We start from the raw sequence: 22,356 nt of genomic DNA on the forward strand, positions 1-22,356 counted from the left end.
ATGTATATATAGACCGCGTTAATGTAATGTTTGCTACTATAACTCTAGACTGAGAGATATGTATTAGTGATGAGCAAGCATGCTCGTTACTCGAGATTTACGACATGCTCGGGTGTTTCCCGAATATCTTCAGAGTGCTCGGGTGTTATGTTTGAGTCGCGTCTCGTGTACATGATTTGCGACTGTTTGACAGCTTTAATACATGTGAAGAATGCTTGTTTCTTAGGCATTCCTCACATGTATTAAAGCTTTCAAAAAGTCGCAAATCATGCACACAGCGCGACTCAAACATAACACCCGGGAACGCTGAAGATACTCGGCAAGCACCCAAGCATGCTCGCCGAAAGGATTAACAAAGCATACTTGCTCATCACTAATATGTATATTTGGAGCACATGAATCTATTTACCTTGTATACCTGTACAATTGTTTTTCGTCCAGTCATACATTTTATTATTTTATTGTTGTTTGTATACATTAGTTGTGAAGTGTGTGCACCCGTCTTTTTCAGTGCCACCATAGTACCAACCATTTGTCCAATTAAGGTTTTTTATTTATTGATATTTATGTATTTATTTACAACCATATAGTTCTGAATTTTTCTCTGATTGGCTTAGGTGTTCTCATATGATGTTTGACGTGAGTTTTGTCCATGTTTGATGTGTGCGCTTTTCTTGTATGACGTGCTTTGTCCATGTCAGATATGTGCGCTACACTGAGACGTGATCCCAACAAAAAATGTTATGTTTGAATGTTATTTTATGAAATTATAAAAAAGCAGCTTTTGACTGGCAGTCATGTTTTTATTGGGAAATGATTGGAAATGTTCAAATAAATGTTTGTTTGACTACTCATCAGCCTCTGAAAATGGGATTTTAGAACTAGGTACATGGATGGAAGACATATTTCATCAACATTTTTAAAGAAAGCAAAGTTGAACATTTGTTCGACTTTAAGACACCATTTCTCATTTGACTGATACCGACTGTATTAAAGTAAAAAAACTATAATATACATGCAGTTTAAAAAAGGCAAAAAATTGATTCATGCTACCAGAACAAGGGGCAGCTGAACAAGACAGAGACAATGATACAAACGCTGCAGCACATCAGAAAAAAACATATTTTTAGGGTATTTTCAGGTGGGCGAACCCGGAAAGTTTTGTAACAGAAAGACTCTTCAGGAAACTACAGCATTTTTTCCCCTGAAGTGTCTTTTTCATTGTTTCTGCCCATCTGTGATTATTTTGAGCCATGTTATTGCCTTGCATTGTAAAGTATAGAGCGGCTTCAGAGCAAAAGACGACTGCTTGGCGTCTTTGAAAACATGAAGAAGTTAAAAGGCGATCAAAACACTGAACATATGCACAGCAAGTCTTTTTAAACAGAAGTGCATATATTCATTCTTTTAAGTGTCTTATAGGTGATTTTTCTATGAGTTTCAGAGCAGACCACTTGAAAAAATAATGTGTGCACAAACCCTAAAAAAACCAGGAGAGGAGTTAAAGTACCACTTTAAGTGGTATCACTGATGCATGTTCCCTGCCCATAGTAAAATACTTACCAGCTGCCGTCTTCATCTGTTCTGTGCTGCTCTGCTTGTCTTCTGCTAGTTTTGAACTGCTGGATTGCTCCAGTGATGATTGTTGGGTGAACTGGAAGTCACATTTCAATGTAGGTCTATAAGAGCCAGAATGAGGCCCTCATAGAGGTACATTGAGAGCTGGAGACCATTAGCTATGACTGTCAGTCAGTCAGGAGATGTAGTCACAAGATGGCAGAAAGAGATGGGAGTGACATCCGGAAGAGCAGAAGTCAGTGACTGGTACAGGCTATGTGCCCACCATGCAGAAATGCTCAGGATTTTTCCTGAGCGTTTCTGCATCTCCCTGGCAGAAAAAAACGCATGCGGATTGTACATGCGTTTTCCTGCCAGGGACATGCGGAAGTGAAGCGTTCTTCACTTGCATTTCCGCATGTGGGTTGACAAGCGGTTTCCAAGTGATTTTAGCATCACTTGGAAAGTGCTTTGTCAACTTGGTCACACTATATAAATCCCTGCAAACGGCATGGATTTATATACTGTGACCCAAGAGAATGTCAAAAAAGAAATATATACTTACCCTCCGATGGCCCGCGCTGTCTTGATTTCCTCCGTCCCGGCTGCCGGCAGCGGTAGAGTGAAGGACCTGCCGATGTCAGTGTCGCGTGACCCGTCACATGACTTTGACGTCACCGCAGATCCTTCATTCCATCGCGAACTGCTGCAAAGCAAGGAGGAGCGCACCGCGGGCCGCCAGAAGGTAAGTATATATTTATTTTTTATTTTATTCTTTTTTTTTACAGTTTTCAATGGTACCCGGGTCCGGAGGAGAGTCTCCTCTCCTCTAGACCTGAGTACCATCCGCACATTAGAACGTATGGAATGCGCATCTACTTATGCAGTGATGCATAATCCATGCGGCACTTCCGCAAAATAATTGGTAGTGCTGCGTTTTTTCCGCAATGATAATCCGCAGCGAAAATTTCCGCAGCATGTGCATAGCACATGCGGATTATCATTGAGGAACATGGCAGGCCTTCTACCATGCTTTTTTTAAGCGTTTTTGCCGCTGCGGAAATGCTTAAAAAACGCATCGTGGGCACACAGCCGTACAGGCATTAGTGATACCACTCCAGCGATGAAATAGAAAAAAAATGTCCACGTGGTGCTTTAACGGGGTGGCTGCTTAATGGTTTCTCCTCACCAGACTTGTCTTGATAGACATGCATTTCCGAATTTGTGTATAGCTAGAGACCTCTCAATTAAGCAAGGTCAAGCAGGGAAAAGTCATGACTAGTAGCCCTCTTGACTCTTTTTCCTGTTCACAGCTCATTTTTAAAAGTTTTATTTTTTTCTTCTCTACAGCCCTGGAATGCATTAACAGCTTCTGAGTTAGGAGGTATGAATAGGATAGACAATGAGGTAGTATATCGGGATGTTCACACATGGCAGATTTCTGTTGCAGAAATCCATCCCATAAATGGTGTTTGTAATATCATCCAGATGCATGGATAGCATTTCTGCTCCAAAGATTTATGCAACAGGTCTGCACTACAGGGATGAATTCACACGCTGCATATTTGGTTGCATAAACAACCTCATTCAAAGGAATGGGAGTGATTTTCAGTTGCAGAAATGCCTGCATCAAAATCTGCAGTGTGTGAATGCACTCTAAAACAGAATACTGTGTGACACATCCAAGTTACTTCAGTCATGTTTTGACCTTAGTCTTTATATAAATACCCATCTTAAAGGGGTTCTCCAACGTAGGAAAACCCCTCTTCTTGGGCTGCACTTTTTATTTTGTAAAAAACGAACTGTCCTTTAATTACTCTCCCTGAGTCCAGCGCTGAGTCGCCGCTACAGCTCCCAGTGTTGGTTATTGTTTGCAGCGCTGACGTCACATTGACAGTGCTACAGCCAGTAATGAGCTCAGCGGCTCTGCCTAAATTGACGGCACAAACTGCTGAGCTTGCGGATAGGCTGCCGCGCTGTTGACAATTACAGACATGGAAAGCAGCGGAGGAGACTCAGTGCTGCACTTTGGAGGGTAAGTACAAGGGTTTTCCAAAACTAGAAAACCCCTTTAAGGATCAATGACCCCTTAATAAAGTTTTGTTTCAAAAGCATTTTGATCAGCCATTTTGAACAGATTGGTACTCAGGTAAATGGTAATAGGAAGAAAAAAATGTGTATGAAGAATAGGAAGAAAAAAAGAATAGGAAGAAAAAAAATGTGCACATTCTTCCTAATGTATTAGCTTTGTTCATTGCCACTGGTGTTGTGAACCACTTTTACGTTTGGAAAAAATAGATACAAGGTATCAAGGCTTACAACTAAAAGTGTGTAGGTGTCATGACTGGCAGCTAGATTTTATATTATCCATTTATTTGACAAGTGCTAAATAAATTATTTATTGATGGCATCTAAATACAAGGAACCAAAACAGCAATCTTCTGAGCTATTGAATTTCTTGTTAAGTTCAGTACAAAGGGAAAACTATAAAAATATTTTTATTTAATAAATATATTTCTATTGACTAGAGAAACATGTATTGTTATAAGGTTGTGAATTGTACTTCATAAATCTGCCCTTCCTCCAATTCTGCCATAGTACCCCCACCTTCCATTGAGAAAAAAGGAATTGTAATAAATATTTCCCCCACTTAGCCACCATCCCTGGTGTGAATGCACAGATGAATGTATATAAGGTCTATTTGAAGACTTTTTATGAGAAGGTGGAAGAATGTACAGTGAATATAAACACTGCTTTAACTGTGTCTTGATCATCACTTCATATAGTGGCTCTGTGTGGAGATATGAAGGTTGCAGACTGTCTTTTGCCATACTAGGCCCAGGCTGTAAAATGTTTTTCTAATTTGTGGGATTTAATAGTGCATCCCCAGGTCTGTACCTTCAATCAACAGTTTTCCATGCTACAGATCACTATATTCATAAGGAGGTTCTCTCCATCTACAAGCTTGTACAATGTAGCTATTTTTTCAGAAGAGTGACTCCTTCAAGGTTACAGAGAGACAAAGCTCATGATCACCCATTTCATAGGTGAAACATAAGGCTTCATTTCACCAAGTATGTAAATCCCTACATAACAAGAAGCACCATTCTAGCCTGTATGGATGCCCAAAAAAAATAAGTGACTGATGGATTTATAGAGATAAAAGATGTAGTGATAATCATACCATGCTCATTACACACTCCTTATGCCAGACTGAGTGTGCCGGATTTATTGCATTACCTGAAGTCGCTATAAGGGTGAATAATCCAAAATCCTGCAGACTTTACTCGATCTTGCTCCCTTTCTACTGCCTTCTGACTGCCAAACATCCGCAAGGAAAATTTGTTCACCCCAGGCTGTAAAAGCGCCCCAAACTGTCTGTGCATGAAACTACTCTGCTCCTCGTCCCCTGCAGATAAAGTCTGTTCTCTAGGGTCAACCTTTCCAGAACTGCTGTGCTGGTCAGTGCTCCCAGGCTGGGACACTGCTGCAGAGGAAGGGCCTACACCTGAGTCTCCTGGAGCGTCCATTGTGGGGGACTTCTCATCAGTAGGGCTCAGGTCCCCCTCGGAGATAAGCCTTCGTCCTTCGCTGGGGTCTGAATCATGCAGGTGCCGGCCACAGCTGGCAATGGAGGAGAGACTACCTGTAAATCTCCTGCAGTCTCCATTGCTACTGGTTCTTTGGGATTTGCCTACTTCAGTTTCCATAACTAGATGAGCTTCCTTTGCTCCAGGTCGGGGGTCAAGGACCTTAAGTGCTGAGGGTGAAGGTAATGGTTTGAGCTTGATGCTTTTCCTCCAGGTGTCCCTCTCTTCACCTTCTTCTTCATCCATGATTGAGGCTTTGGATCCAATCTGCTGCGGGAGACTGTACAGACGCTTCCTCATAGAGGGGTGCAGCCTGTCCATTGTCTGCCAGGATACTCCCCCACTGAAGGCTTCTCTGGAATTAGCCCCTCTTTGCCACTGTTGGGGACATGTCAGCAGCACCTCTTGCACCTGCAGGCACACGTTGACCAGGAGATCTGGGTCTCAAAAGCATCAGCAGCATCCTGACAGAGGTGGAGGTTCCAGAAGGAGCCTGAGGTCCATGTTTGCTTGTCTCTGTTCAGATCCCAAGCAGTGAGATAGATGATGAGGACTTTGCAGGAGGGTATGAAATGCAACAGACGGGCAGAACAGTTCAGTCAGCAGCCGGCCAGGGGAGGGACTGGACTAGGGCTGCCCAGAAGAACAAAAGGAGCAAATCATAATAAAAAGAGAAAAAGAGAATTCCCTCCCTCTTTTCCTCCCTCCCTGTCTCCTTGACTCTGGCGGCTGCCCATACTAAGCAGACGGAGAGAAGCTGCTGCATCAGAGGCTGCTGACATCAGACTGATCACTTATTCCTCACGCAGCCCCTGCTACTGGCAATATTCATGAAGCTATCTGATCTATTGTGTTGCCATAGGAGCCTGGACTGCACACAAGGTAGATCTCCTTGAGCCCTATGTCCAGGGGTAGAATACTTTTAAGGCAGGGTGCTGTGACCTCCCTTTGGCAACAAATGCTATGTCAGATCTTCACAGTGATCCAAGCCTAACCCTAGAACATGAGATGACTTCATTAACTTGGTGTCCATGAATAGTTGGGAGCAAATTAGTGCAACATGGCAATGCGTATAAATAGATGGCTTACCAAAATATTTGTGAGTAAGCAGAAAAAAGTGTCAGTCTCATACTTTCCTGCACACCATAGACCTTGTACCAGATGTACAGCTTCTGAGCGCAGAATTGTCTACTTCTCCACCAGCAGAAGCAGCAAGAAATACAAATATTTTGGAAGAAAAAAGTCTTAATGTAATGATTCTAGCATAAGCTGCCAAGTTTTTTCTTGTTAATGATCAGAACAGCTTTGTGTTTGTCCTAAGCATCTTGTATTTCCATAAATTATGTTTTGTGAGGCAACTGCATTTTCTGGGAATTTACTAGTATTCTGCTAAAAGGAAATGAAGAAATAAGAAAAACACTTTTACCTTTAATCTTTTGCTGCTGGAGATGCTCCTTTGCCGGAGTGTGAACCAGCTTGCTTTAACACATTTCTATATTTAAATATCCTATTCTTCCGCACTCCTGACAACTTTTCTTGCACGCACGCATCTAAAATAATCCACACAGATGTCAATAATGTACAGCTGGCCATATACTAAAAGGCTTTATCTTTCAGACTCTGCAGTCGCTACTCGTCATGTAGAAAGACTAGATCCTGATATGAATAAGGTTTAACAGAAGACAACTTTCATTTGAGGAAGTTGCTGTGAATCTTATAGACACTTGTTGATGATTGAGTTTAAGCAATGTATATGCTAAATTACAGAGACTCAATCCCTCTTTCCCTTAATAAATATGCCTATACATTATTTTACTTTGACATATAGAATAGGGGAACTGATCAATCATGAAATAGCACTCTCTGAACAGAGGCCTACCTATTCCTAGCATTCCAGACCTTGAAAATGGGCAGCCTTGCATGCCATGACTGTGTATACACCATGGGGGAGAGAACAAAATTTAGCCCCTTAATGATGGAGCCAATTTTGGAGTCACACAAAGTGACTGCAGGCTTTTCTTATGAGACCGGACAACCCCTTTAAATGGGAACCTCTATATAGTGATAATCTGCAGGTCAATGTCATTTAAATAATGTCTTGCAGGCTAAATTACTGGAGCTGCAGTTACAGTGAGAAAATTAAGTTTTGTTTTCTCAAAGAGCCGCTGAAGTAATCAAGGAGGTGTTTGAGGCTGTTAGGCCAAAGCCCCACTATCAGTATTTGGTCAGTATTCGGTCAGTATTTTTTCTCAGGAGTTGGAGCCAAAACCAGGTGAGGAACAATTGGAGAAAAGGGATAATAGAAACAAGTCATCAATTCTGCATTTATCACCCACTCCTGGTTTTGTACCAGGATGGGGGAGCATATACCAGAATGGGGGACCAGGATTGGGGAGCATGGACAAGGATTAGGGACCAGGATGGGGAGCATATACCAGGATGGGTGACCAGGATGGGGGAACATATATCAAGATGGGGGAGCATATACCAAGGTGTGGGGACCTTGATGTGGGACCAGAATGAGGGATCATATATCAGGATGGGGTACCAGGATGGAGTACCAGAATGGGGGAGCATATACCAGGATGGAGGACCAGGATGAGGGAGCATATATCAGGATGGGGGACCAGGATGAGGGAGCATATACCAGGATGGGAGACCAGAATGGGGGAGCATATACCAGGACGGTGGATCATATACCAGGATGGGGGACCAGGATGGGGGAGCATACACCAGGATGATGGATCATATACCAGAATGGGGGACCAGGATGGAGGCGCATATACCAGGATGGGGGACCAGGATGGGGAGATATACCAGGATGGGGGAAGTAAGTCAGGATGGGGGATCAGGATTGGGGAGCATATACCATGGTGGGGGAGCATATACCAGGGTGGGGGAGCATATACCAGGATGGGGGACCAGGATTGGGGAGCATATATCAAGATGGGGGAGCATATACCAGGATGGGGGACCAGGATTGGGGAGCATATACCAGGATGGGTGACCAGGATGGGAGAGCATATATCAGGATAGGGAACGAGGATGGGCGAGCGTATACCAGGATAGGGGACCAGGATGGCGGGGATCATATACCAGGATGGGGGACCAGGATGGAGGACCAGAATGGGGGAGCATATACCAGGATGGGGGACCAGGTTGTGGGACCAGGATGGGGGATCATATACCAGGATGGGGGACCAGGATGGAGGACCAGAGTGGGGGAGCATATACCAGGATGGAGGACCAGGATGTGGAACCAGGATGAGGGAGCATATACCAGGATGGGAGACCAGGATGAGGGAGCATATACCAGGATGGGAGACCAGGATTGGGGAGCAGATACCAGGTAGGGGGACCAGGATGGGGGAGTATGTACCAGGATGGGGGAGCATATACCAGAATGGGGGACCAGGATTGAGGAGCATGGAAAAGGATGGGGGACCAGGATGGGGACCATATACCAGGATGTGGGACCATATACAATGGTGCGGGATGAGGAAGCTAATACTAGGATGAGGGAGCATATACCAGGATGGGGGACCATATGCTAGGATTGAGGAGCATATACCAGGATGGGGGACCAGGATGGGGAGCATACACCAGGATAGGGGACCATTTACCAGGATGAGGGAGCATATACCAGGATGGGGGCCATATACTAGGATGGGAGACCATATAACAAAATTGGGGAGCATATACCAGGATGATAGAGCATATACCAGGATAGGGTGGGGGAGCATATACCAGGATGGGGGACCAGAATGGGGGAGCATATATCAGGATGGGGGACCAGGATGGGGGAGCATATACCAGGATTGGGGACCAGAATGGGGGAACATATACCAGGATGGTGGATCATATACCAGGATGGGGGAGAATACACCAGGATGGTGGATCATATACCAGAATGGGGGACCAGGATGGAGGAGCATATACCAGGATGGGGGACCAGGATTGGGCAGCAGATACCAGGATGGGGGGGAAGCATATACTAGGATGGGGGACAAGAATGGGGGAGCATATACCAGGATGGGGGAGAAGATACCAGGATAGGGGACTATATATCAATAAAAATTCTGGTCACCCAGGCGTAGAACGGGTTTAATAGCTAGTTAGAATATATCTAGGTAAATCACAACATATCTTCCAATGCAATCAGAGAAAATATCATTCATAAAATTTTGACACACAGCAGGTGCATTGGATAACCCAAATGGCATGACAAGATTTTCAAAAATACCCTCAGACGTTAAAAACGCTGTTTTCCACTCATCACCCTTCCAAATGCGTACCAAATTGTAAGCCCCTCTAAGATCAAGTTTAGAAAACACCCTGGCCCCCAGTAGCCGATTATATACAGTAGGTCGGGGATGAGTGGAAGTGGGTAAGTATTTTTAATCGTTATTTTGTTTAGTTCTCAGAAATCTAGGCAAGGACGGAGACCCCCATCTTTCTATTTTACAAAGAAAAATTTGGCTGCTACAGGGGAGGAAGGATGGATATGACCCTTCTGTAAACTTTCATTAACATATTCTTTCATGGCAGTCCATTCAGGCCCAGACAAATTGTAAAGGTGAGCTCTAGGTAATTTAGCATTAGGGACAAGACTAATAGCACAATCATAAGGATGATGAGGAGGTAGTATCTCCACCTCTTTTTCCGAGAACACATCTCCGAAGTCCTTCAGGTACCCGGCAAACCCTTAAGACTAGCGGAGCATATTTGTACAGATTTTAGACATTTCTTGCAATAATTATGTCTCCATTTAACAATCCCCTTCTTACACTAATCAATAACAGGATTGTGAATCTGCAACCATGGAAGCCCCAGTACCAGTCCAGCAGGTAAATTATCCAAAACAAAGCAGAAGATGGATTCAGAGTGGAGGGCTCCCACTAGGAGCGTGAAATCCACCATTACCCTCTTGATCAAATTCCGGGCTAATGATGTCTTGTCAAGGACAAAGACTTGAATGGGTCTTTCTAAATTAACTGTCCCTTAATCTTAACTTCAGAACCAGTCCCGAATCAAAAAAGTTAGCAGCAGACCCGCAGTCAATGAACGCCAATGTTGATAACACGTGGTTCTTGACAGATAGCACCGTATTTATCAGTACTTTATCAGAAGAAGAAAAAGGTACCTCCTTGTCCGTCACCCAGACTCAGACATTCTCTTGACGGTTTGCTAGCCTGAGGATGAGTTGGGCAATTCTTGAGAAAATGTCCACAGAGACCACAGTACAGACAGAGTCCAAGATCTTGTTTATTTCTTTTCTCGACAGCACGAAGACTGGCAACTCTAACCTCCAATGGCTCCACCTCCGGTAAATGGACATGCTCTGGGGAAGTATAATGGGCAGCCTGCTGTTCACCAATTCTCTCACGGTTTCTGTGGTCCCTTCATATGGCCTGAGTCAAGGCGTTCGCCAGAGAACAAGGGGCTTCATGAAAGACCAGAGCATCCTTAAGAGTTTCAGAAAGGCCTTTGTGAAACTGGCACCTGGGAGTTGCATCGTTCCACAGAAATTCAGTGGACCAGTGCCGGAACTCAGTGCAGTAGTCCTCAACTGTGTGACCCCCCCCCCGTGCCAGGTTCATGATCTTAGCCTCAGCAGCCTGGATACTGTCGAGTTTGTCATTGATCAGACCTAAACTATCAAAAAAGGCATCACCAGAAGACCGCTCTGGGGCTTGTGAGGACAAGTAAAATGCCCAGGTCTGAATATGGACATGATTATTCCCACCCGCTGGAACTCATCCCCTGATGACCGGGGGCGCAGGGTAAAAAATAAGCTACAGATCTCCCTGAATATCTATCCTAAACTGGTCTTTCTCTTCTGAAAATTTATCAGTGAGGGAGGGCCATTACAGGTTTGGGAGAGACCAACTGTACTGATGTCACAGCCACTGCCAGCAGTGGAGGGCTATATGAGGTATTCATAAAATTAGTTATCTGACCCTGAAACTGATATTGTGATGACTCCAGACTCTGGCATTCCTTAGCCAGATCCTGAGTCATCTGCGTCAAATTCGCCACCTGGTCAATAAGCATGTGAACAGGATCCATACTGGCGAAAAACATGTTTTCTCACGGACAAGCCGTCAGTAGGGATAGTCAAGGAGTCTGAGGTCAAAAGCCAGGAGGGTACGTCATGAACAGAAGGAAGAGACAAAGGCGTAGTCAGGTATCGGTCCGAGGTCAAAATACCAGGAAGATAGGGGATCAGAACAAAGGGCTTAAACAGATGGATGGTCAGAATGAGGTCCAAGGTCAGGCAACAAACCGAACACAAGGCACAGAGAGACAAACCAGACAAAAGCTGAATGTACGTCTGGCAGGGGTCTGGGGCTAACAGCCCAGTTAAGCAGCCAGACAATCACCTGGAACAATGAACACCTGGAGACAGCCAGCATGCCCCTGCACTAGACTAGACACTGAGCTGTCAATCAAAGTATTGACAGTTTCAGTACGCTCCTGTAGCAGATTGGACGGCTGAACCGTCAGTAACTGCATCCCAGACACACTGAGGGGTGGAATTGTGACAGGCATGCTGTGGAACTGAAAATCCACAGCAGTAGTGATGGACTGTCCAACTCTTTTGGCTGAACTGTATTATTTGACTGAGCTCACCAAAAATAACTTTTTCTTTAGGATCCCAAACAGGCCCCTATTAGATATGTGTTCCTGATGCAGTCTGGTCATCTGCAGTAAGCCAATGGCAGACCATTTTTCAAATTGGGTGGGCAAGGTTTCGGTCGCATAGGTAGCCGAACTGTGTCATTTAACCCCAATGAGAGTCATTAGAGGGAATCTGTGAGCAGGTTTTTGCTATGTAATCTGAAGACAGAAGGAGATAGGGGCTGAAACAATGAATTTAGTGATGTGCTGTGTGCTGTTGTTTACTTACACTGAAAGTTTTATCACTAGAACTATCACTAGGACATTATCACTGTAGGGTCTGATGCTCACGTGATTGCTGGACGGACCACGCCTACTGTGATAAGCAGCTCACTGTCAATAGACAATGTGCATGTAGAGCCTGGTGTGGGTGTGGTTAGCTTTCACAGTTCTGCTTCATCTTACATATAAGAACTTTGATTGTGTCACAGCTGCTGCACCCAGTAAACCAGGGGCGGGGAACCTCAGGCCGTGGGCCGTCTACGGCCCTTGATGACCTTTTATCCGGTCCCCGGGCAGATTTCCAGTTCCTGGACCCAGAGGTGTATCTAGGTTTTCTAGAACCCGGGGCAAGAGTTCAGTTTGGCGCCCCCCCCCCCCCTTCCCCAGCACGTATGCAATTTTCACCATTAGTCACCTGCCGACGAGCTGCTCTCCCTAATTCTCTAAATGTTCCATGAAAAACTGAGAGAAGCAGGAAGAGAAGCTTGTTGTCACGTGATCGTAAATATGAAAATCGCATATGAGTGAAGTGGCCATGTGATAACTGATGAAACCTGCAAGCAGAGCTGAATCCTCACAGTGAGTATATTACACGCTGTTAGGATTGGCTACAGGGCTTCATTTTATAATTAAAGGACTTGTCCAGGTTTGAGATGAAAGTCTGTAGTCAATCTATGTGCCTGCAGGCTTCTGAATTCTCACAGAACATGCACTGCACACATTGTTATTCTTCCTTGCACAAGTATGTGATTTGTATACTTCTGGCCACATCCCAACTAGACGTGTCCGGCCTTACTCAATTCATTTTCATTGCGTGAGGCCACCCATGTCTAGTTAGCACGTGACCACATGTATGCAAATCACCAGCACGAGAGAATCCTGACAGCGTACAGTGCGCACTGTGAGAATTCAGAAGCCTGCAGTCGCATAGAATGAGTGCAGACTCATCACAAACTTGGACAACCTCTTTAATGCTCCTAACATAAATAAAAATATGAGAATTAGTATCACAAAAAAACATTTAAATCCAGGTACCTTATAGATGATGTTGTCTCTGGGGTTGTTCTCTTTCTCCATGATGAGTTTTCACATCCACAGCCTGTCTCTGTAGACTTCCATCTTCTCCGGTCTTCTGCAGCACATCCCCACACGATGCCCTTAAAGATAGTAGTAACATTATAATGCTCTTGAATAATAATATCTGCCCTATGCTGAGCCCCTGAATAAATAATTACCCCTCACTATATTCCCTGCACAACATATGGCCCCCACACTGTCCCTCTTATGGTACATGCTCTCCACACTGCCCTCTCCTCTCCATACTGGCCCTATTTTCACACTGTCCTCTCACACTGTGCCCCCCCTTCCTATAGGGCCCAGTCTCTATATGGTGCTCCCCCACCATACTCCCCCCTCCTTGGTTTACTATCCCTTTCTGGCTGTACCCTTACAATGTCCCCCCATGCTACTTCCGCACACACATACTACTCAGTCTTTATTCTGTGCCCACTCACACTTTTCTCCCCCCCATAGTAAATACTCACACACACACACACACACACACAGTAAATACCCCCACACACAGTAAATACTCCCCCACACACAGTAAATAACCCACACATACAGTAAATATCCCCCCACACAGTAAATAACCCCCCACACACAGTAAATACCCCCACCCACACACAGTAAATACACCCACACAATGTAAATACCCTCACACACAGTAAATAACCCCCCACACAGTAAATACACACATACACAGTAAATACACACACAGTAAATAACCCCCACACAGAGTGTATTTACCCCCACCCAGCATAAATATCCCACACACAGTAACCCCCCCATCATTAAATATCCCCCAGCCTTCCGTTACATTTAATCTTTCCACCTGTTCCATCGAGTGACATCAGCAGCATTATCACATGACGCTGCTGGTGTCGCTCTGACCCAGAGGTCAGAACTTCAAAGAGAGGTCAGAGCGTCTGAGAGACGAGAGTACAATCACTGGGTGCCGTCGGAGTGCTGCGTGTTCCTTGAGCCGGCTGTCAGGTTGACAACCAGTTCAGAGAACAGCCGAATCCCAGTTCGGGGGGCGGCAGAATGCAGCCGCTGGGGGAGACACTTCAAACCGCTGCATTAGGTGGCCTGACTACACCCCTTTGCCAGCTGCCCCTGGGGCACATGCCCCGCCTGCCCCCCCTTGGATACGCCTCTGCCTGGGCTGGTAGCTGTATTTTGTCAGCCACCGGCTCATTAATTTCTTCTTGCTCTGTGAGCACGCACATGCAATGTTCACTACTGAACACTGAGGCGCGTGCAATGAAAGATTACGTCCTGACACAAGTGCCAGCTTCAGGATGTACTTTGTGGACGGAGTTAGCCGGAAATTTGTACCATCCTCAAAGGATGGTAAAAATATCCAAATGGCCCTTGGCTGAAAAAAAGATTCCCCACCCCTGCAGTAAAGTGATTCATCGCTGGAATCAGGGTCTCTTTTCCTACATTATGCTTTTCTCAGATGAGGTAGCAAAAACCTGATGACAGATTCCCTTTAATAAACTGCAAGTGGGTTTTAGTCAGGTCCCAGTTCTCATCGTTCATGTAAAGTGACCAACACTTTGTGCTGGTTTATTCATTAATGACCCATCACTACACAGCATGCTCTGAATTCATTAATGAATTACTCCTCTATATATGGATAGGGTTTGGAAATCCCTTCCACAAGTATTGTACTGTAAATTGTCGCAGATTTTAATTGTGCAATCAACATTCACACAAATGACATGATGGCTGAACTGGCCCCAAATCATTCTAGAAGGTATCAGATGCCTTTTTAATATCTTCAAAACAGGGCATATATTCTCTGGGTTCTGCCTGGACACTATTACATTTTTCTACACATTTCTATATTTGGTATTCTTCATATAAAAATTGACAATTTCTCAGTTACCACAAGTCAAGGATATACACAAAGTACCCTGCTGCTTGCAGAGTCAGCTGTGTTTCACAAACTCTTAGCACTGCAGGAGGTTGGATAGGCAGAGAAGACTGTAGCTGCAGTCATCAGGGAAGGAAAGGATTGAGTGTTGATCCTGTACTGTTGCACTCCTAAGTCATCAGAGTAAAGATACAGTCACACATCAATATGATAAATCCATGTGCTGGGATTGCCAAAAGTCTAGAAATTCCATAAATTTCCATAAATATAGGGAACTTTTTTACACTGTCCATAAAATTTAAAGCGTCTGTGTTTTTCTTTGAAGTTGAAGAAACGTATACATATTATTTTGACTGTAATTATCATTTTACAGTCTACAGTGAATGCAGCTGATGTGTTCTTATCAAAATTGTGTGCTGTAGACACATTAATTAAAATCATAATAATTTACCATGGTTTTCCAATATGTCCATAAAAAATATTGTCTGTCCATGATTTTTTGATAGGCTGTACAGAAAAAAATAAAAAGTCACATTGGCAACCCTGCTGCATGCTGTCCGGTTTTTCCCCAAACTGTACACAGACTCATACAGTTTCATAAATCCATACACATACTGTGTCACATCCATTGCATTTTAAAGATGGATCCATGTGTATGGTCCATGAGATTTAGAGCATGTCGTCTGTGTAAGAGTGGTGGACTGCTGCATTCCTGCCCCTGAAGACAATCGCGCCATGTTTGAAGTGTCATGCAGTTTTACATGTGATGTGAATAGTGATGCGTGTCTCATATATTGTGTTATACTAATGTACAGCGTATAAGCAATGTAAAGTGTCAATGTACAATGTGAGTAGTGCATAGTGTAGGGCAGGGGTCCTCAAACTTTTTAAACAGGGGGCCAGTTCACTGTCCCTCAGACCATTGAAGTGCCGGAATATAATTTTTTTACAAAAAACTATGAACAAATTCCTATGCACACTGCACATATCTTATTTTGAAGTAAAAAAACAATACAGGAACAAATACAATATTTAAAATGAAGAACAAGTAAAGTTAAATCAACCGGTATTTCAATAGGCAGCATAGGTCCCCAATAGGCAGGTAAATGTCCCCAATAGGCAGGTAAATGTCCCCAATAGGCAGCATAGGTCCTCTATAGGCAGCATAGGTCCCCAATAGGCAGGTAAATATCCCCAATAGGCAGCATAGGTCCTCAATAGGCAGGTAAATGTCCCCAATAGGCAGCATAGGTCCCCAATAGGCAGGTAAATGTCCCCAATAGGCAGGATAGGTCCTCAATGGACAGGTAAATGTCCCCAATAGGCAGCATTGGTCCCCAATAGGCAGATAAATGTCCCCAATAGGCAGGTAAATGTCCCCAATAGGCAGGTAAATGTCCCCAATAGGCAGCATAGGTCCTCAATGGGGAGGTAAATGTCCCCAATAGGCAGCATAGGTCCTCAATAGGCAGGCTGTTTCCCCCTTATAATGCCCTATGCAGGCTGTTCCCCCTTTATAATGCCCCATGCAGCCTGCTCCCCCCTTATAATGCCCCATGCAGGATGTCACCCCCCATATAATGCCCCATGCAGGATGTCCCTTTCTCCCACCATATAATGCCCCATGCAAGATATCACTCCCCTGTCTTTATAATGCCCCATGCAGGATGTCACCCCCCATATAATGCCCCATGCAGGATGTCACCCCCCCATAAAATGCCCCATGCACAGGATATCACTCCCCTGTCTTTATAATGCCCCATTCAGGATGTCACCCCCCATATAATGCCCCATGCTGGATGTCACCCCCCATATAATGCCCCATGCAGCACGTCACCCCCCCATATAATGCCCCATTCAGGATGTCACCCCCCCCATATAATGCCCCATACAGGATAACTCCCCTGTCGTTATAATGCCCCATTCAGGATGTCACCCCCCCCATATAATGCCCCATGCAGGATATCACTCCCCTGTCGTTATAATGCACCATGCAGGATATCACCCTCCTCTCTTTATAATGCCCCATGCAGCATGTCACTCCCCCATATAATGCCCCATGCAGGATGTCACCCTCCCATATTATGCCCCATGCAGGAGGTCATCCCTAATATTATGCCCCATACATTAAAAAAAAAAAAATACTCACCTCACTTCTCAACTGCTGCTGCTGCTCGGGTCCGGACTCCAGCGTCGCCGGCGTCTTCCCACTTTGCGCTGCCTGTGACGGCTCAGGGGAGGGCGCGGTGGAAAGACGTCACCGCACCCTCTGACCTGAGACGTCACAGGGAGCGCACAGCAGGAAGACAACGGATCTGCAGAGGCACGGGGAGAGGTAAGTATCCGGCTGCCGGGGCCCTGAGCAAGCGGGAGGGAGCGGGCACTGACACCGCTCTCCTCCGCCCACAGCCCGGCGGGCCGGATAAAAATCCTCCGCAGGCCGTAGTTTGAGGACCCCTGGTGTAGGGTAAGCACATGATTAGACTTGGGATAGTATAAGTACTGTTCATATAGTTAAGTGATATTATATAGCAACGGTATAGGACATAAGATAAGGACAATAGGTTTAGTCTATAGGATAGAATATAGTTAATGTATAGAACTAGCCCAGTGGGTGGGGACTAGTGCTAGTGAAAAGCAAACAATTCCTGGTAGTGACTCAGATAGAGAAGTACAATGGCAAGGTCAAGTTCAAGTGCAGTGGGCTGCTATGGCCAGCATGTACCAGTGGTTCGAAGCAGTGGGAGGCCGTACTGGAATCCTGAGCGGATGCTCCTGTCATGTCTGGAGTAGGGATGAGCAAACCCAAACGGTAAAATTTGGTGTCCGTAGCGGACATCTAGAATCCTTTACCAAACACGGACTTTGCTGCCTTCATTATGCTCTCCTTAGTGTAGGGATAGGACACAGCTGGAGTGAGGGACAGATTCTGACTGCACACTCCGCTGTGTCTACTCTGCCATCCATATCTGTGGGAATACTCTGCCAAAAAGCAGCTGTGTGTATTCTGCAACCTATATCTGTAGGAGTACTGTGCCAAAATCCACTGTGTGTACTCTGCAACCCCGCCTGTGAGAGTGCTGTGCCTTTAAGCCACTGTGTATTCACTGCACCCCCCGTCTGTGTAAGTACTGTGCCTTTAAGCCACTGTGTGTACTCTGCACCCCCCGCCTGTGGGAGTACTGTGCCAAAAAGCTGCTATGTGTACTCTGCATTCTCTGTTTGTGGGAGTACTGTGCCAAAAGGCTGCCATGTGTACTCTGCACCCTCCACCTGTGGGAGTACTGTTCCTTTAAGGCACTGTGTGTTTTCTAGTAGTTTTGGAAATAAATAATTGGCATCAGCTGTCTTGTTGTCATTTCTAGGCCAAAGAAATTATTTTCCTAAACTAGTATGTGTTTTATATGAGTCTGGGAAATAAATAATTGACATCAGCCATCTCGTTGTCATTTCTAGGCCAAATAAATTATTTTCCTAAACTGGTGTGTGTTTTATAGTAGTCTGGGAAATAAATCATTGAAATCAGCCAGCTAGTTGCCATTTTTAGGCCAAATAAATTATTTTCCTAAACTGGTGTGTGTTTTATAGTAGTCTGGGAAATGAATAATTGGAATCAGCCATCTCATTGCCATTTCTAGGCCAAAGAAATAATTTTCCTAAACTGGTGTGTGTTTTATAGTATTTGGGGAAATAAATAATTGGCACCAGTCAGCTCCTTGCCTTTTATAGGCCAAAGTCATATTTTTTCAGGACCGCTGTGTGTTTTCTAGTACTGTTGAAAATAAATAATTAGATTCAGTCATCTGATTGCCATTTGTAGGCCAAACAAATAATTTTTCTGTACCACTGTGTTTTGTAGTAGTGTGGCAAATAAGTAATTGGCATCAGCCATCTCATTGCCATTCCTAAGTCAAGCAAATAATTTTCCTAAACCGATGTGTGTTTTATAGTAGTCTGGGAAATAAATAATTGGCATTAGCCAGCTCGTTGCCATTTATAGGTCAAAGAAATATTTTTTCAGGACCGCTGTGTGTTTTATAGTAGTGTTGAAAATAAATAATTGGCATCAGCCATCTCGTTGCCATTTGTAGGTCAAACAAATAATTTTTCTGTACCGCTGTCTTTTCTAGTAGTGTGGAAAATGAATAATTGGCATCAGCCATCTCGTTGCCATTTCTAGGCCAAAAAATATTTTCTTAAACTGGTGTGTGTTTTATAGTAGTCTTGGAAATAAATAATTGGAATCAGCTATCTCGTTGCCATTTCTAGGCCAAACAAATATTTTTCCTAAACCGGTGTGTGTTTTATAGTAGTCTGGGAAATAAATAATTGGCATTAGCCAGCTCGTTGCCATTTATAGGTCAAAGAAATATTTTTTCAGGACCGCTGTGTGTTTTATAGTAGTGTTAAAAATAAATAATTGGCATCAGCCATCTCGTTGCCATTTGTAGGTCAAACAAATAATTTTTCTGTACCGCTGTCTTTTCTAGTAGTGTGGAAAATGAATAATTGGCATCAGCCATCTCGTTGCCATTTATAGGCCAAATTAATAATTTTTCTGTATTGCTGTCTTTTCTAGTAGTGTGGCAAATAAACAATTGGCATCAGCCATCTCATTGCCATTTCTAGGCCAAAAAATATTTTCTTAAACTGGTGTGTGTTTTATAGTATTCTTGGAAATAAATAATTGGAATCAGCCATCTCGTTGCCATTTCTAGGCCAAACAAATATTTTTCCTAAACCGGTGTGTGTTTTATAGTAGTCTGGGAAATAAACTATTGGCATCAGCCAGCTCGTTGCCATTTATAGGCCAAAGAAATATTTTTCCAGGACCGCTGTGTTTTCTAGTAGTGTTGAAAATAAATAATTGCCATCAGCCATCTCGTTGCCATTTGTAAGCTAAACAAATAATTGTTCTGTACCGCTGTGTGTTTTCTAGCAGTGTTTCAAATAAATAAATCTACTCTTCCGCCATCTCTTTACAAGTAGTGTTTAGGAAAACCACTTCAAAAAATGAGGAGAGTATCAAATAGGGAATGTGGACGTGGCCATGGTGGTGTAGCTGCTGATGGTGGTGTAGCTGATGCAGGGAGAGGACGTGGTCATTCTGTACCTGCTACATGCCCAAATACAACAACTTATTTTGGTGCACGCAGGCATCAGAACGTTATGCTTCCTTTTGTAGGCCCAACCACCGCTGCACGAATGGTGAGGTCACAAGATGTTGAAAAGGTGTTAGAATGGATTGCTGACAGTCACTCCAGTTCCTTTGCATTATCTTCCACCCGGTCCACTGCAGAAAGTGCACAGTTGGCACCTGAGGACCATGGTCATCCGGCTTCCACCTCACCCCCTTGCAAATCAGCCAAGCAGTCTGAGCCCCAAGTCATGCAGTAGTCTCTTCTGCTTTTTGTAGACTCCACTGGCTGTGGTTCCGCGGCCCATCCACCTGGCCCTGCCCCAGAAGAGGAAGAGACTGAGTGCACTGATGCCCAACCACTTTTTAGGTTGGGGGATGAGTATGTGGGAGGGCTAGTGGACATGGTCAGTGGGCCACCACAGCACATGTCAGAAGATAACAAAACTCAGTTGCCAATTGCAGCATCTTTCTGCAGTGTGCAGACCAGCAAGGAGGGCAGGGTTGAAGAGTCAGTGGAAGATGATGCGGGGGATGATGAGGTCCTAGACCCCACATGAAGTGGAGGCCATCCTAGTGATGTGCACAGTTCGGACGAAGAAGAGGTGCCCACACTGCCACAGCAGCACAGCAAAAGAGGGAGCAGAATGCAAAGGCACAGCAGACGGCCCCTAGCCAGTACGTTGGTTGCTACTGCCCACCGCGCCGCTGAAATCAGCAAACCAAAGACAGCTCAGAAGAGCTCCCTGACATGGTATTTCTTCAGGGAATGTGCTGCTGTTGGAATATGTTTAGTGCAACAACTCCATTCTTGTGTATGTAAATGTTCTATTGCTAGGTTTGTGTATTGTCTATAAAGTTAAAAAAAACAAAAAACTCCCAGAGGCTCACACACAGAAAAGACCATGTGACTGTGTTCAGTTTCCTGTGTCTGTGCATGAGAGGAGAAGCAGCCTGCTGATGCTGCACAGAGACACTTAAGATATGTATATTCCTGATTCCACAAAGCGTATCATACTGTATCTGTACCTGTTTATAGCTAATTAAAGCTTTGTTCTATTGTCAACACGCTTTCAGAGTATCCTGAATGATCCGCTGCCAACAGGTTATGGGCCCAGTGTGACACAGAACTCCAGCGTTACACAGAACCCCAGAAGTGACACAGAAGAGTAATACAGCAACAGAAGTCCAAAGCAAAAGTAGCACAGAGCAACAAAGAAGATGTCCACAAGCAGGGATTACTGCAAGTTCTCAGTGCAAAGTCTCACCAATCAGAATTATCAATCTTGGAAATTTAAGGTGAAAATGCTGCTCATAAGAGAAGGTATGTGGAAATATACACAGGAACATGTACCTCATCCATTAACAGATGATTGGCTAGAGAAGGATCAGAAAGCACAAAGCACTATCTCCCTCAGTGTAGATGATGATCAGATTGTGCATATATGTGCAACTGCAAAAGAGATATGGGATAAATTACAGAAAGTGCATGAAAGATCAAATCTCAGCAATAAGCTTTATCTCATGAGAAAACTGTATAAGTCTAAGCTAAGTGATGGGCAGAATATGCAGGACTATATAAGAAACACCCTAGAGATTGTGGAGCTTCTCAGGGGCATTGGAGAAGAAATTAAAGACTTTCATGTTGCTGCACTACTATTAAGTGGTCTTCCAGAAAATTATGACACACTTGTCATTGCACTAGATGCACGGCCAGATGATGAGCCCACACTAGAATATGTCAAAGGCAAGCTTGTAGATGAATTCAAGCGAAAAACACACAATGCAAGCAGCAGTAATTAATCTAGAGCGGAAACAGCATTAAAGACACAGGACTTTCCTAAAAATAAGAGCAATCTAAGGCTATGTGCCCACGATGCAGAAATGCTCAGGATTTTTTCCTGAGCATTTCTGCATCTCCCTGGCAGAAAAAAACGCATGCGGGTTGTACATGCGTTTTCTTGCCAGGGACATGCGAAAGTGAAGCGTTCTTCACTTGCATTTCCGCATGCGAGTTGACAAGAGCTTTACAAGCGATTTTAGCATCACTTGGAAAGTGCTTGTCAACTTGGTCACACTATATAAATCCATGCAGACGGCATGGATTTATATTGTGTGACCGTAAAAGAATGGTAAAAAAAAATAAATAAATATATACTTACCCTCTGATGGCCCCCGGTGTCTTGATTCCCTCCGTTCTCCCTTGCCGGCAGTGGTACACTGAA

The 22,356-nt window shown here is 44.3% G+C and overlaps 1 protein-coding gene across 1 annotated transcript in view; it reads right to left on the bottom strand.

The window, feature by feature from the left end:
• The window catches only part of HCN4 (hyperpolarization activated cyclic nucleotide gated potassium channel 4), a 273,787-nt gene extending 267,842 nt beyond the window's left edge, over positions 1-5,945 (bottom strand). The window contains exon 1 of the mRNA XM_073652761.1: positions 4,798-5,945. Coding sequence (XP_073508862.1) covers positions 4,798-5,468 — 671 coding nt within the window. The 5' untranslated portion in view covers positions 5,469-5,945. The remainder of the gene's footprint in view (positions 1-4,797) is intronic.
• Between the last annotated feature and the right edge of the window lie 16,411 nt (positions 5,946-22,356).

Source organism: Phyllobates terribilis, unplaced genomic scaffold, assembly GCF_046119375.1.
Source record: "Phyllobates terribilis strain yellow unplaced genomic scaffold, ASM4611937v1 Scaffold_11__3_contigs__length_659146591, whole genome shotgun sequence".
NCBI classification, from domain to species: Eukaryota; Metazoa; Chordata; class Amphibia; order Anura; family Dendrobatidae; genus Phyllobates; species Phyllobates terribilis.